Source organism: Pseudophryne corroboree, chromosome 2, assembly GCF_028390025.1.
Source record: "Pseudophryne corroboree isolate aPseCor3 chromosome 2, aPseCor3.hap2, whole genome shotgun sequence".
Classification (NCBI taxonomy): domain Eukaryota; kingdom Metazoa; phylum Chordata; class Amphibia; order Anura; family Myobatrachidae; genus Pseudophryne; species Pseudophryne corroboree.
The window spans coordinates 21,745,088-21,757,431 of record NC_086445.1 but is presented as its reverse complement, the minus strand read 5'-3'; the positions used below and the strand labels follow the sequence as shown (position 1 = coordinate 21,757,431).

General features: G+C 50.7%; 1 protein-coding gene across 1 annotated transcript in view; it reads right to left on the bottom strand.

The window, feature by feature from the left end:
* PDE2A (phosphodiesterase 2A) overlaps positions 1–12,344 on the bottom strand; it is an 859,648-nt gene that overhangs the window by 130,897 nt on the left and 716,407 nt on the right. Inside the window, exon 9 of the mRNA XM_063950594.1 lies at positions 11,674–11,726. Coding sequence (XP_063806664.1) covers positions 11,674–11,726 — 53 coding nt within the window. The remainder of the gene's footprint in view (positions 1–11,673; positions 11,727–12,344) is intronic.

Sequence of the window (12,344 nt, the reverse complement as noted above, 5' to 3'; positions counted from 1 at the left end):
GTGATAGAGGAGGAGGGTGATACAGGGCAGAATTATACATCATTATATCCCAGCACCTGGTACCCGGGCACTACAGTCCTGTGTGATAGAGGAGGAGGGTGATACAGGGCAGATCTACACATCATTATATCCCAGCACCTGGTACCCCGGGCACTACAGTCCTGTGTGATAGAGGAGGAGGGTGATACAGGGCAGATCTATACATCATTATATCCCAGCACCTGGTACCCGGGCACTACAGTCCTGTGTGATAGAGGAGGAGGGTGACACAGGGCAGATCTACACATCATTATATCCCAGCACCTGGTACCCGGGCACTACAGTCCTGTGTGATAGAGGAGGAGGGTGATACAGGGCAGATCTACACATCATTATATCCCAGCACCTGGTACCCGGGTACTACAGTCCTGTGTGATAGAGGAGGAGGGTGATACAGGGCAGATCTACACATCATTATATCCAAGCACCTGGTACCCGGGCACTACAGTCCTATGTGAGAGAGGAGGAGGGTGATACAGGGCTGATCTACACATCATTATATCCCAGCACCTGGTACCCGGGCACTACAGTCCTGTGTGATAGAGGAGGAGGGTGATACAGGGCAGATCTATACATCATTATATCCCAGCACCTGGTACCCGGGCACTACAGTCCTGTGTGATAGAGGAGGAGGGTGATACAGGGCAGATCTATACATCATTATATCCTAGCACCTGGTACCCGGGCACTACAGTCCTGTGTGATAGAGGAGGAGGGTGATACAGGGCAGATCTATACATCATTATATCCCAGCACCTGGTACCCGGGCACTACAGTCCTGTGTGATACAGGAGGAGGGTGACACAGGGCAGATCTACACATCATTATATCCCAGCACCTGGTACCCGGGCACTACAGTCCTGTGTGATAGAGGAGGAGGGTGATACAGGGCAGATCTACACATCATTATATCCCAGCACCGGGTACCCGGGCACTACAGTCCTGTGTGATAGAGGAGGAGGGTGATACAGGGCAGATCTACACATCATTATATCCCAGCACCTGGTACCCGGGCACTACAGTCCTGTGTGATAGAGGAGGAGGGTGATACAGGGCAGATCTACACATCATTATATCCCAGCACCTGGTACCCGGGCACTACAGTCCTGTGTGATAGAGGAGGAGGGTGATACAGGGCAGATCTATACATCATTATATCCCAGCACCTGGTACCCGGGCACTACAGTCCTGTGTGATAGAGGAGGAGGGTGATACAGGGCAGATCTATACATCATTATATCCCAGCACCTGGTACCCGGGCACTACAGTCCTGTGTGATAGAGGAGGAGGGTGATACAGGGCAGATCTACACATCATTATATCCCAGCACCTGGTACCCGGGCACTACAGTCCTGTGTGATAGAGGAGGAGGGTGACACAGGGCAGAATTATACATCATTATATCCCAGCACCTGGTACCCGGGCACTACAGTACTGTGTGATAGAGGAGGAGGGTGACACAGGGCAGAATTATACATCATTATATCCCAGCACCTGGTACCCGGGCACTACAGTCCTGTGTGATAGAGGAGGAGGGTGATACAGGGCAGAATTATACATCATTATATCCCAGCACCTGGTACCCGGGCACTACAGTCCTGTGTGATAGAGGAGGAGGGTGATACAGGGCAGATCTACACATCATTATATCCCAGCACCTGGTACCCGGGCACTACAGTCCTGTGTGATAGAGGAGGAGGGTGATACAGGGCAGATCTATACATCATTATATCCCAGCACCTGGTACCCGGGCACTACAGGAGGAGGGTGATATAGGGCAGATCTATACATCATTATATCCCAGCACCTGGTACCCGGGCACTACAGTCCTGTGTGATAGAGGAGGAGGGTGATACAGGGCAGATCTATACATCATTATATCCCAGCACCTGGTACCCGGGCACTACAGTCCTGTGTGATAGAGGAGGAGGGTGATACAGGGCAGATCTACACATCATTATATCCCAGCACCTGGTACCTGGGCACTACAGTCCTGTGTGATAGAGGAGGAGGGTGACACAGGGCAGATCTACACATCATTATATCCCAGCACCTGGTACCCGGGCACTACAGTCCTGTGTGATAGAGGAGGAGGGTGATACAGGGCAGATCTATACATCATTATATCCCAGCACCTGGTACCTGGGCACTACAGTCCTGTGTGATAGAGGAGGAGGGTGACACAGGGCAGATCTACACATCATTATATCCCAGCACCTGGTACCCGGGCACTACAGTCCTGTGTGATAGAGGAGGAGGATGATACAGGGCAGATCTATACATCATTATATCCCAGCACCTGGTACCCGGGCACTACAGTCCTGTGTGATAGAGGAGGAGGGTGATACAGTGCAGATCTATACATCATTATATCCCAGCACCTGGTACCCGGGCACTACAGTCCTGTGTGATAGAGGAGGAGGGTGATACAGGGCAGATCTACACATCATTATATCCCAGCACCTGGTACCCGGGCACTACAGTCCTGTGTGATAGAGGAGGAGGGTGATACAGGGCAGATCTACACATCATTATATCCCAGCACCTGGTACCCGGGCACTACAGTCCTGTGTGATAGAGGAGGAGGGTGATACAGGGCAGATCTACACATCATTATATCCCAGCACCTGGTACCCGGGGCACTACAGTCCTGTGTGATAGAGGCTGGTACCCGGGGCACTACAGTCCTGTGTGATAGAGGAGGAGGGTGATACAGGGCAGATCTACAGATCATTATATCCCAGCACCTGGTACCCGGGCACTACAGTCCTGTGTGATAGAGGAGGAGGGTGATACAGGGCAGAATTATACATCATTATATCCCAGCTCCTGGTACCCGGGCACTACAGTCCTGTGTGATAGAGGAGGAGGGTGATACAGGGCAGATCTACACATCATTATATCCCAGCACCTGGTACCCGGGCAATACAGTCCTGTGTGATATAGGAGGAGGGTGATACAGGGCAGATCTATACATCATTATATCCCAGCACCTGGTACCCGGGCACTACAGTCCTGTGTGATAGAGGAGGAGGGTGACACAGGGCAGATCTACACATCATTATATCCCAGCACCTGGTACCCGGGGCACTACAGTCCTGTGTGATAGAGGAGGAGGGTGATACAGGGCAGATCTACACATCATTATATCCCAGCACCTGGTACCCGGGCACTACAGTCCTGTGTGATAGAGGAGGAGGGTGATACAGGGCAGATCTACACATCATTATATCCCAGCACCTGGTACCCGGGCACTACAGTCCTGTGTGATAGAGGAGGAGGGTGATACAGGGCAGAATTATACATCATTATATCCCAGCACCTGGTACCCGGGCACTACAGTCCTGTGTGATAGAGGAGGAGGGTGATACAGGGCAGAATTATACATCATTATATCCCAGCACCTGGTACCCGGGCACTACAGTCCTGTGTGATAGAGGAGGAGGGTGATACAGGGCAGATCTATACATCATTATATCCCAGCACCTGGTACCCGGGCACTACAGGAGGAGGGTGATATAGGGCAGATCTATACATCATTATATCCCAGCACCTGGTACCCGGGCACTACAGTCCTGTGTGATAGAGGAGGAGGGTGATACAGGGCAGATCTATACATCATTATATCCCAGCACCTGGTACCCGGGCACTACAGTCCTGTGTGATAGAGGAGGAGGGTGATACAGGGCAGATCTATACATCATTATATCCCAGCACCTGGTACCCGGGCACTACAGTCCTGTGTGATAGAGGAGGAGGGTGATACAGGGCAGATCTATACATCATTATATCCCAGCACCTGGTACCCGGGCACTACAGTCCTGTGTGATAGAGGAGGAGGGTAATACAGGGCAGAATTATACATCATTATATCCCAGCACCTGGTACCCGGGCACTACAGTCCTGTGTGATAGAGGAGGAGGGTGATACAGGGCAGAATTATACATCATTATATCCCAGCACCTGGTACCCGGGCACTACAGTCCTGTGTGATAGAGGAGGAGGGTGATACAGGGCAGATCTACACATCATTATATCCCAGCACCTGGTACCCGGGCACTACAGTCATGTGTGATAGAGGAGGAGGGTGATACAGGGCAGATCTACACATCATTATATCCCAGCACCTGGTACCCGGGCACTACAGTCCTGTGTGATAGAGGAGGAGGGTGATACAGGGCAGATCTATACATCATTATATCCCAGCACCTGGTACCCGGGGCACTACAGTCCTGTGTGATAGAGGAGGAGGGTGATACAGGGCAGAATTATACATCATTATATCCCAGCACCTGGTACCCGGGCACTACAGTCCTGTGTGATAGAGGAGGAGGGTGATACAGGGCAGATCTACACATCATTATATCCCAGCACCTGGTACCTGGGCACTACAGTCCTGTGTGATAGAGGAGGAGGGTGATACAGGGCAGATCTACACATCATTATATCCCAGCACCTGGTACCCGGCCACTACAGTCCTGTGTGATAGAGGAGGAGGGTGATACAGGGCAGATCTACACATCATTATATCCCAGCACCTGGTACCCGGGCACTACAGTCCTGTGTGATAGAGGAGGAGGGTGATACAGGGCAGATCTACACATCATTATATCCCAGCACCTGGTACCCGGGCACTACAGTCCTGTGTGATAGAGGAGGAGGGTGATACAGGGCAGATCTATACATCATTATATCCCAGCACCTGGTACCCGGGCACTACAGTCCTGTGTGATAGAGGAGGAGGGTAATACAGGGCAGAATTATACATCATTATATCCCAGCACCTGGTACCCGGGCACTACAGTCCTGTGTGATAGAGGAGGAGGGTGATACAGGGCAGAATTATACATCATTATATCCCAGCACCTGGTACCCGGGCACTACAGTCCTGTGTGATAGAGGAGGAGGGTGATACAGGGCAGATCTACACATCATTATATCCCAGCACCTGGTACCCGGGCACTACAGTCATGTGTGATAGAGGAGGAGGGTGATACAGGGCAGATCTACACATCATTATATCCCAGCACCTGGTACCCGGGCACTACAGTCCTGTGTGATAGAGGAGGAGGGTGATACAGGGCAGATCTATACATCATTATATCCCAGCACCTGGTACCCGGGGCACTACAGTCCTGTGTGATAGAGGAGGAGGGTGATACAGGGCAGAATTATACATCATTATATCCCAGCACCTGGTACCCGGGCACTACAGTCCTGTGTGATAGAGGAGGAGGGTGATACAGGGCAGATCTACACATCATTATATCCCAGCACCTGGTACCTGGGCACTACAGTCCTGTGTGATAGAGGAGGAGGGTGATACAGGGCAGATCTACACATCATTATATCCCAGCACCTGGTACCCGGCCACTACAGTCATGTGTGATAGAGGAGGAGGGTGATACAGGGCAGATCTATACATCATTATATCCCAGCACCTGGTACCCGGGCACTACAGTCCTGTGTGATAGAGGAGGAGGGTGATACAGGGCAGATCTATACATCATTATATCCCAGCACCTGGTACCCGGGCACTACAGTCCTGTGTGATAGAGGAGGAGGGTGATACAGGGCAGATCTACACATCATTATATCCCAGCACCTGGTACCTGGGCACTACAGTCCTGTGTGATAGAGGAGGAGGGTGATACAGGGCAGATCTACACATCATTATATCCCAGCACCTGGTACCCGGCCACTACAGTCATGTGTGATAGAGGAGGAGGGTGATACAGGGCAGATCTGCACATCATTATATCCCAGCACCTGGTACCCGGGCACTACAGTCCTGTGTGATAGAGGAGGAGGGTGATACAGGGCAGATCTACACATCATTATATCCCAGCACCTGGTACCCGGGGCACTACAGTACAGTGGTCAGTACAGGAGTAGGCCGTGCCTGAGTTCCTCCTTTTTCTGTGGCAGAGGAATGTCTGTGCAATACTGGAATCTGGTGCACGGCGGATCTGCTCCATCTGCACATTATTATCATGGTGTACAGTGCACTTTCCAGCGCCGCTGCGGCATGTAACACACCTGTCTGCTCCTCCAGTGATCACGTTAGTCCGCTAACTCGATAACAGAATTATATGTTATTATTCCTAATCTCCAGTAATTGGTTCAGAGCAAATAACACTTTCCACGCGGCTTCGGGTCACTGTTTGCCACCGTTAATCCCTCTGTGTTTAGACTACCAGTGAAATTGTACATTTCAGCATTGAATTAACAATGATTACTGCTACTAATTAACTTCTTTCATTTCACAGCCTCCTGTAACAGTTATTAGCACCTCGGTAAGCGGTGAGGCTGCCAGGTCTGACGTCAACCTTTAAGAGAAGTTTAGAGTTTGATAAAAGTGTTGTGAAAGCTTTCTACATGAATGATGCTACCGTGTAATACCCAGGTACCGGCTGTATATAGAGAGCAGTCAAATGGCGGGAGAGGGTCACATGATGAGCGCAGGTTTGGGTCATGTGACCTCTGCAGGTTACTTTTAAAAGACTTTGTGAATGACAAGACATTTTCCTTGGGAAGTTCAAGGTAATATTTAACTTTATTTGCTTGGGGTACCCTGAAGGGTTTATACCGCCTTGAGTAACTATTGTACGCAGAGCGTTATACTGTATGTTGTTTAAAGCGGTGCAGAGGACTGGGGTAGACGTGGTGTTCTATATGAGGGGACGTGGGAAAGGTGGCCGGCGATAAATGAAACAACCCAGGAACAGTGAATGGAGATAGTGGCCGCATAATAACATACTGAAGTGCCGTTCTGCTTTCTCAGTGCCATCTATGCAGCTGTCTCTCATTGACGCAGTTGGATGCAGCGTGAGAGAGGAGAACGGGAAATAGTGTAAAGATTTAAATGCTAAAACTAGATCATGTTTTTATATACCTAATATACAAGGTGACTTTACCCCATACTAACTTGCAAGGCTGCACCAAGAGCACCTAGTGCTGAAGACTAAACTGGCATGTGTGCCCACTATGTGCCCAAGCAGCAATGGCTCCCGGTCATTGATCCATATGGCATACAGTAAGTTTAGGCTTGTAGAAGTGCCACTGGAAGGGAGCAGGGAAAATTACAGAAGTGCTGGTGGGAAGGGGGTAGGAGAGACAGTAGAAGTGCTGGTGGGAAGGGGGTAGGAGAGACAGTAGAAGTGCTGGTGGGAAGGGGGGTAGGAGAGACAGTAGAAGTGCTGGTGGGAAGGGGGGTAGGAGAGACAGTAGAAGTGCTGGTGGGAAGGGGGGTAGGAGAGACAGTAGAAGTGCTGGTGGGAAGGGGTGTAGGAGAGACAGTAGAAGTGCTGGTGGGAAGGGGGTAGGAGAGACAGTAGAAGTGATGGTGGGAAGGGGGGTAGGAGAGACAGTAGAAGTGCTGGTGGGAAGGGGAGTAGGAGAGACAGTAGAAGTGCTGGTGGGAAGGGGGGTAGGAGAGACAGTAGAAGTGCTGGTGGGAAGGGGGTAGGAGAGACAGTAGAAGTGCTGGTGGGAAGGGGGTAGGAGAGACAGTAGAAGTGCTGGTGAAGGGGGGTAGGAGAGACAGTAGAAGTGCTGGTGGGAAGGGGGTAGGAGAGACAGTAGAAGTGCTGGTGGGAAGGGGGTAGGAGAGACAATAGAAGTGCTGGTGGGAAGGGGGGTAGGAGAGACAGTAGAAGTGCTGGTGGGAAGGGGGTAGGAGAGACAGTAGAAGTGCTGGTGGGAAGGGGGTAGGAGAGACAGTAGAAATGCTGGTGGGAAGGGGGTAGGAGAGACAGTAGAAGTGCTGGTGGGAAGGGGGTAGGAGAGACAGTAGAAGTGCTGGTGGGAAGGGGGTAGGAGAGACAATAGAAGTGCTGGTGGGAAGGGGGTAGGAGAGACAGTAGAAGTGCTGGTGGGAAGGGGGGTAGGAGAGACAGTAGAAGTGCTGGTGGGAAGGTGGGTAGGAGAGACAGTAGAAGTGCTGGTGGGAAGGGGGTAGGAGAGACAGTAGAAGTGATTGTGGGAAGGGGGGTAGGAGAGACAGTAGAAGTGATGGTGGGAAGGGGGGTAGGAGAGACAGTAGAAGTGATGGTGGGAAGGGGGGTAGGAGAGACAGTAGAAGTGATGGTGGGAAGGGGGGTAGGAGAGACAGTAGAAGTGCTGGTGGGAAGGGGGTAGGAGAGAAAGTAGAAGTGCTGGTGGGAAGGGAGTAGGAGAGACAGTAGAAGTGCTGGTGGGAAGGGGGTAGGAGAGACAGTAGAAGTGCTGGTGGGAAGGGGGTAGGAGAGACAGTAGAAGTGCTGGTGGGAAGGGGGTAGGAGAGACAGTAGAAGTGCTGGTGGGAAGAGGGTAGGAGAGACAGTAGAAGTGCTGGTGGGAAGGGGGGTAGGAGAGACAGTAGAAGTGCTGGTGGGAAGGGAGTAGGAGAGACAGTAGAAGTGCTGGTGGGAAGGGGGGTAGGAGAGACAGTAGAAGTGCTGGTGGGAAGGGGGGTAGGAGAGACAGTAGAAGTGATGGTGGGAAGGGGGGTAGGAGAGACAGTAGAAGTGATGGTGGGAAGGGGGGTAGGAGAGACAGTAGAAGTGCTGGTGGGAAGGGGGTAGGAGAGACAGTAGAAGTGCTGGTGGGAAGGGGGTAGGAGAGACAGTAGAAGTGCTGGTGGGAAGGGGTGTAGGAGAGACAGTAGAAGTGATGGTGGGAAGGGGGGTAGGAGAGACAGTAGAAGTGCTGGTGGGAAGGGGGTAGGAGAGACAGTAGAAGTGATGGTGGGAAGAGGTGTAGGAGAGACAGTAGAAGTGATGGTGGGAAGGGGGGTAGGAGAGACAGTAGAAGTGATGGTGGGAAGGGGGTAGGAGAGACAATAGAAGTGCTGGTGGGAAGGGGGTAGGAGAGACAGTAGAAGTGCTGGTGGGAAGGGGGGTAGGAGAGACAGTAGAAGTGATGGTGGGAAGGGGGGTAGGAGAGACAGTAGAAGTGCTGGTGGGAAGGGGTGTAGGAGAGACAGTAGAAGTGATGGTGGGAAGGGGGGTAGGAGAGACAGTAGAAGTGATGGTGGGAAGGGGGGTAGGAGAGACAGTAGAAGTGCTGGTGGGAAGGGGTGTAGGAGAGACAGTAGAAGTGATGGTGGGAAGGGGGGTAGGAGAGACAGTAGAAGTGATGGTGGGAAGGGAGGTAGGAGAGACAGTAGAAGTGCTGGTGGGAAGGGGGTAGGAGAGACAGTAGAAGTGCTGGTGGGAAGGGGTGTAGGAGAGATAGTAGAAGTGATGGTGGGAAGGGGTGTAGGAGAGACAGTAGAAGTGATGGTGGGAAGGGGGGTAGGAGAGACAGTAGAAGTGATGGTGGGAAGGGGGGTAGGAGAGACAGTAGAAGTGCTGGTGGGAAGGGGGTAGGAGAGAAAGTAGAAGTGCTGGTGGGAAGGGAGTAGGAGAGACAGTAGAAGTGCTGGTGGGAAGGGGGTAGGAGAGACAGTAGAAATGCTGGTGGGAAGGGGGTAGGAGAGACAGTAGAAGTGCTGGTGGGAAGGGGGGTAGGAGAGACAGTAGAAGTGCTGGTGGGAAGGGAGTAGGAGAGACAGTAGAAGTGCTGGTGGGAAGGGGGGTAGGAGAGACAGTAGAAGTGTTGGTGGGAAGGGGGTAGGAGAGACAGTAGAAGTGCTGGTGGGAAGGGAGTAGGAGAGACAGTAGAAGTGCTGGTGGGAAGGGGGTAGGAGAGACAGTAGAAATGCTGGTGGGAAGGGGGTAGGAGAGACAATAGAAGTGCTGGTGGGAAGGGGGTAGGAGAGACAGTAGAAGTGCTGGTGGGAAGGGGGGTAGGAGAGACAGTAGAAGTGATGGTGGGAAGGGTGGTAGGAGAGACAGTAGAAGTGCTGGTGGGAAGGGGTGTAGGAGAGACAGTAGAAGTGATGGTGGGAAGGGGGGTAGGAGAGACAGTAGAAGTGATGGTGGGAAGGGGGGTGGAGAGAAAGTAGAAGTGCTGGTGGGAAGGGGTGTAGGAGAGACAGTAGAAGTGATGGTGGGAAGGGGGGTAGGAGAGACAGTAGAAGTGATGGTGGGAAGGGGGGTAGGAGAGACAGTAGAAGTGCTGGTGGGAAGGTGGTAGGAGAGACAGTAGAAGTGCTGGTGGGAAGGGGTGTAGGAGAGACAGTAGAAGTGATGGTGGGAAGGGGTGTAGGAGAGACAGTAGAAGTGATGGTGGGAAGGGGTGTAGGAGAGACAGTAGAAGTGATGGTGGGAAGGGGGGTAGGAGAGACAGTAGAAGTGATGGTGGGAAGGGGGGTAGGAGAGACAGTAGAAGTGCTGGTGGGAAGGGGGTAGGAGAGAAAGTAGAAGTGCTGGTGGGAAGGGAGTAGGAGAGACAGTAGAAGTGCTGGTGGGAAGGGGGTAGGAGAGACAGTAGAAATGCTGGTGGGAAGGGGGTAGGAGAGACAGTAGAAGTGCTGGTGGGAAGGGGGGTAGGAGAGACAGTAGAAGTGCTGGTGGGAAGGGGGGTAGGAGAGACAGTAGAAGTGCTGGTGGGAAGGGAGTAGGAGAGACAGTAGAAGTGCTGGTGGGAAGGGGGGTAGGAGAGACAGTAGAAGTGCTGGTGGGAAGGGGGTAGGAGAGACAGTAGAAGTGCTGGTGGGAAGGGGGGTAGGAGAGACAGTAGAAGTGCTGGTGGGAAGGGGGGTAGGAGAGACAGTAGAAGTGCTGGTGGGAAGGGGGTAGGAGAGACAGTAGAAGTGATGGTGGGAAGGGGGTAGGAGAGACAGTAGAAGTGCTGGTGGGAAGGGGGTAGGAGAGACAGTAGAAGTGATGTGAGGTCGCAGTAGACACGGCCTGCCTATGGCGCTATGACATCTAGGCACTGCTACCATGTGTAGGTTTTGTGTTCCCGTCCTGAACACTGTATGTTTTGTTTCAGGCGCTGTTGTGGATTTGCACGCGTGGAAGAGGTGCCGACAGAGAGACATTGTGATCGGTAATAATGCTGAGAATTGCGCTTATTCTGATTTTTATTATCTTGTGCCGCTAGATTATGAATTAATGTATTGTCTTATACCCACAACAAACGATTTTACCCGACCACGGCCTGTGTAATAATCACAGTTTGTTAGTTGCAAACATGTGAAATAAAACTTTTTATGGAACTTTCAGAAGTTGTAGGTTGTTACTATGTAACAGCACATGTACATGTATGTATGTATGTATGTATGTATAGGTTGTTATTATGTAACATCACATGTACATGTATGTATGTATATATAGGTTGTTATTATGTAACAGCACATGTACATGTATGTATGTATGTATGTATGTATGTATGTATAGGTTATTATGTAACAGCACATGTACATGTATGTATGTATGTATGTATGTATAGGTTATTATGTAACAGCACATGTACATGTATGTATGTATGTATGTATGTATGTATGTATGTATAGGCTGTTATTATGTAACAGCACATGTACATGTATGTATGTATGTATGTATGTATAGGTTATTATGTAACAGCACATGTTCATGTATGTATGTATGTATGTATGTATGTATGTATGTATGTATAGGTTGTTATTATGTAACAGCACATGTACTTGTATGTATGTATGTATGTATGTATGTATGTATGTATAGGTTGTTATTATGTAACAGCACATGTATGTTCTCTGAATAGCTTATATTATCCAGTACTCACATAATGAATAACTTTAATTTGCAGGGATGCAGCATCCAGGTCATACAGTTCTCCTGTAAAACAGACAGAAATCTATGTAAGAACAAGCATGTGTGTAGTTCATATGTAACACACAACTGTGCATGGGACTGAAACATGAAACACTGTGTTACATCCAGGTCATCGGAACGTGATGCCGCCTGGGAGGAAAGGATTACAGCCCGTATGACACTCACTTATCCGGGCTATAATGTTATCTCAAATACACCGAAAAACATGATTAGAATAAAACATGAGAATTGCATTCAGTGTACAGACTAATAGGACAGTTGGGAAGTAATGATGATAAGGGGCACTTGCAGGAACGAACCTTACAATCCCCATTAAGGGGGTCATTCCGAGTTCATCGCTAGCTGCCGTTGTTCGCAGCGCATCGATCAGTGTAGAAAACGGCATTTCTGAGCACGAACCGCAATGCGCACGCGCGACGTACGGGTACAAAGTCCTTTGTGGTTTTGCACAGGTTCTAGCGACGTTTTCATTCGCACTGGCGGCCGCAGGAAGATTGACAGGAAAGGGGCGTTTCTGGGTGTCAACTGACCATTTTCAGGGAGTGCTTAGAAAAACGCAGGCGTGCCAGGGAAAACGCAGGCGTGGCTGGGCGAACGCTGGGCGGGTGTGTGACGTAAAAA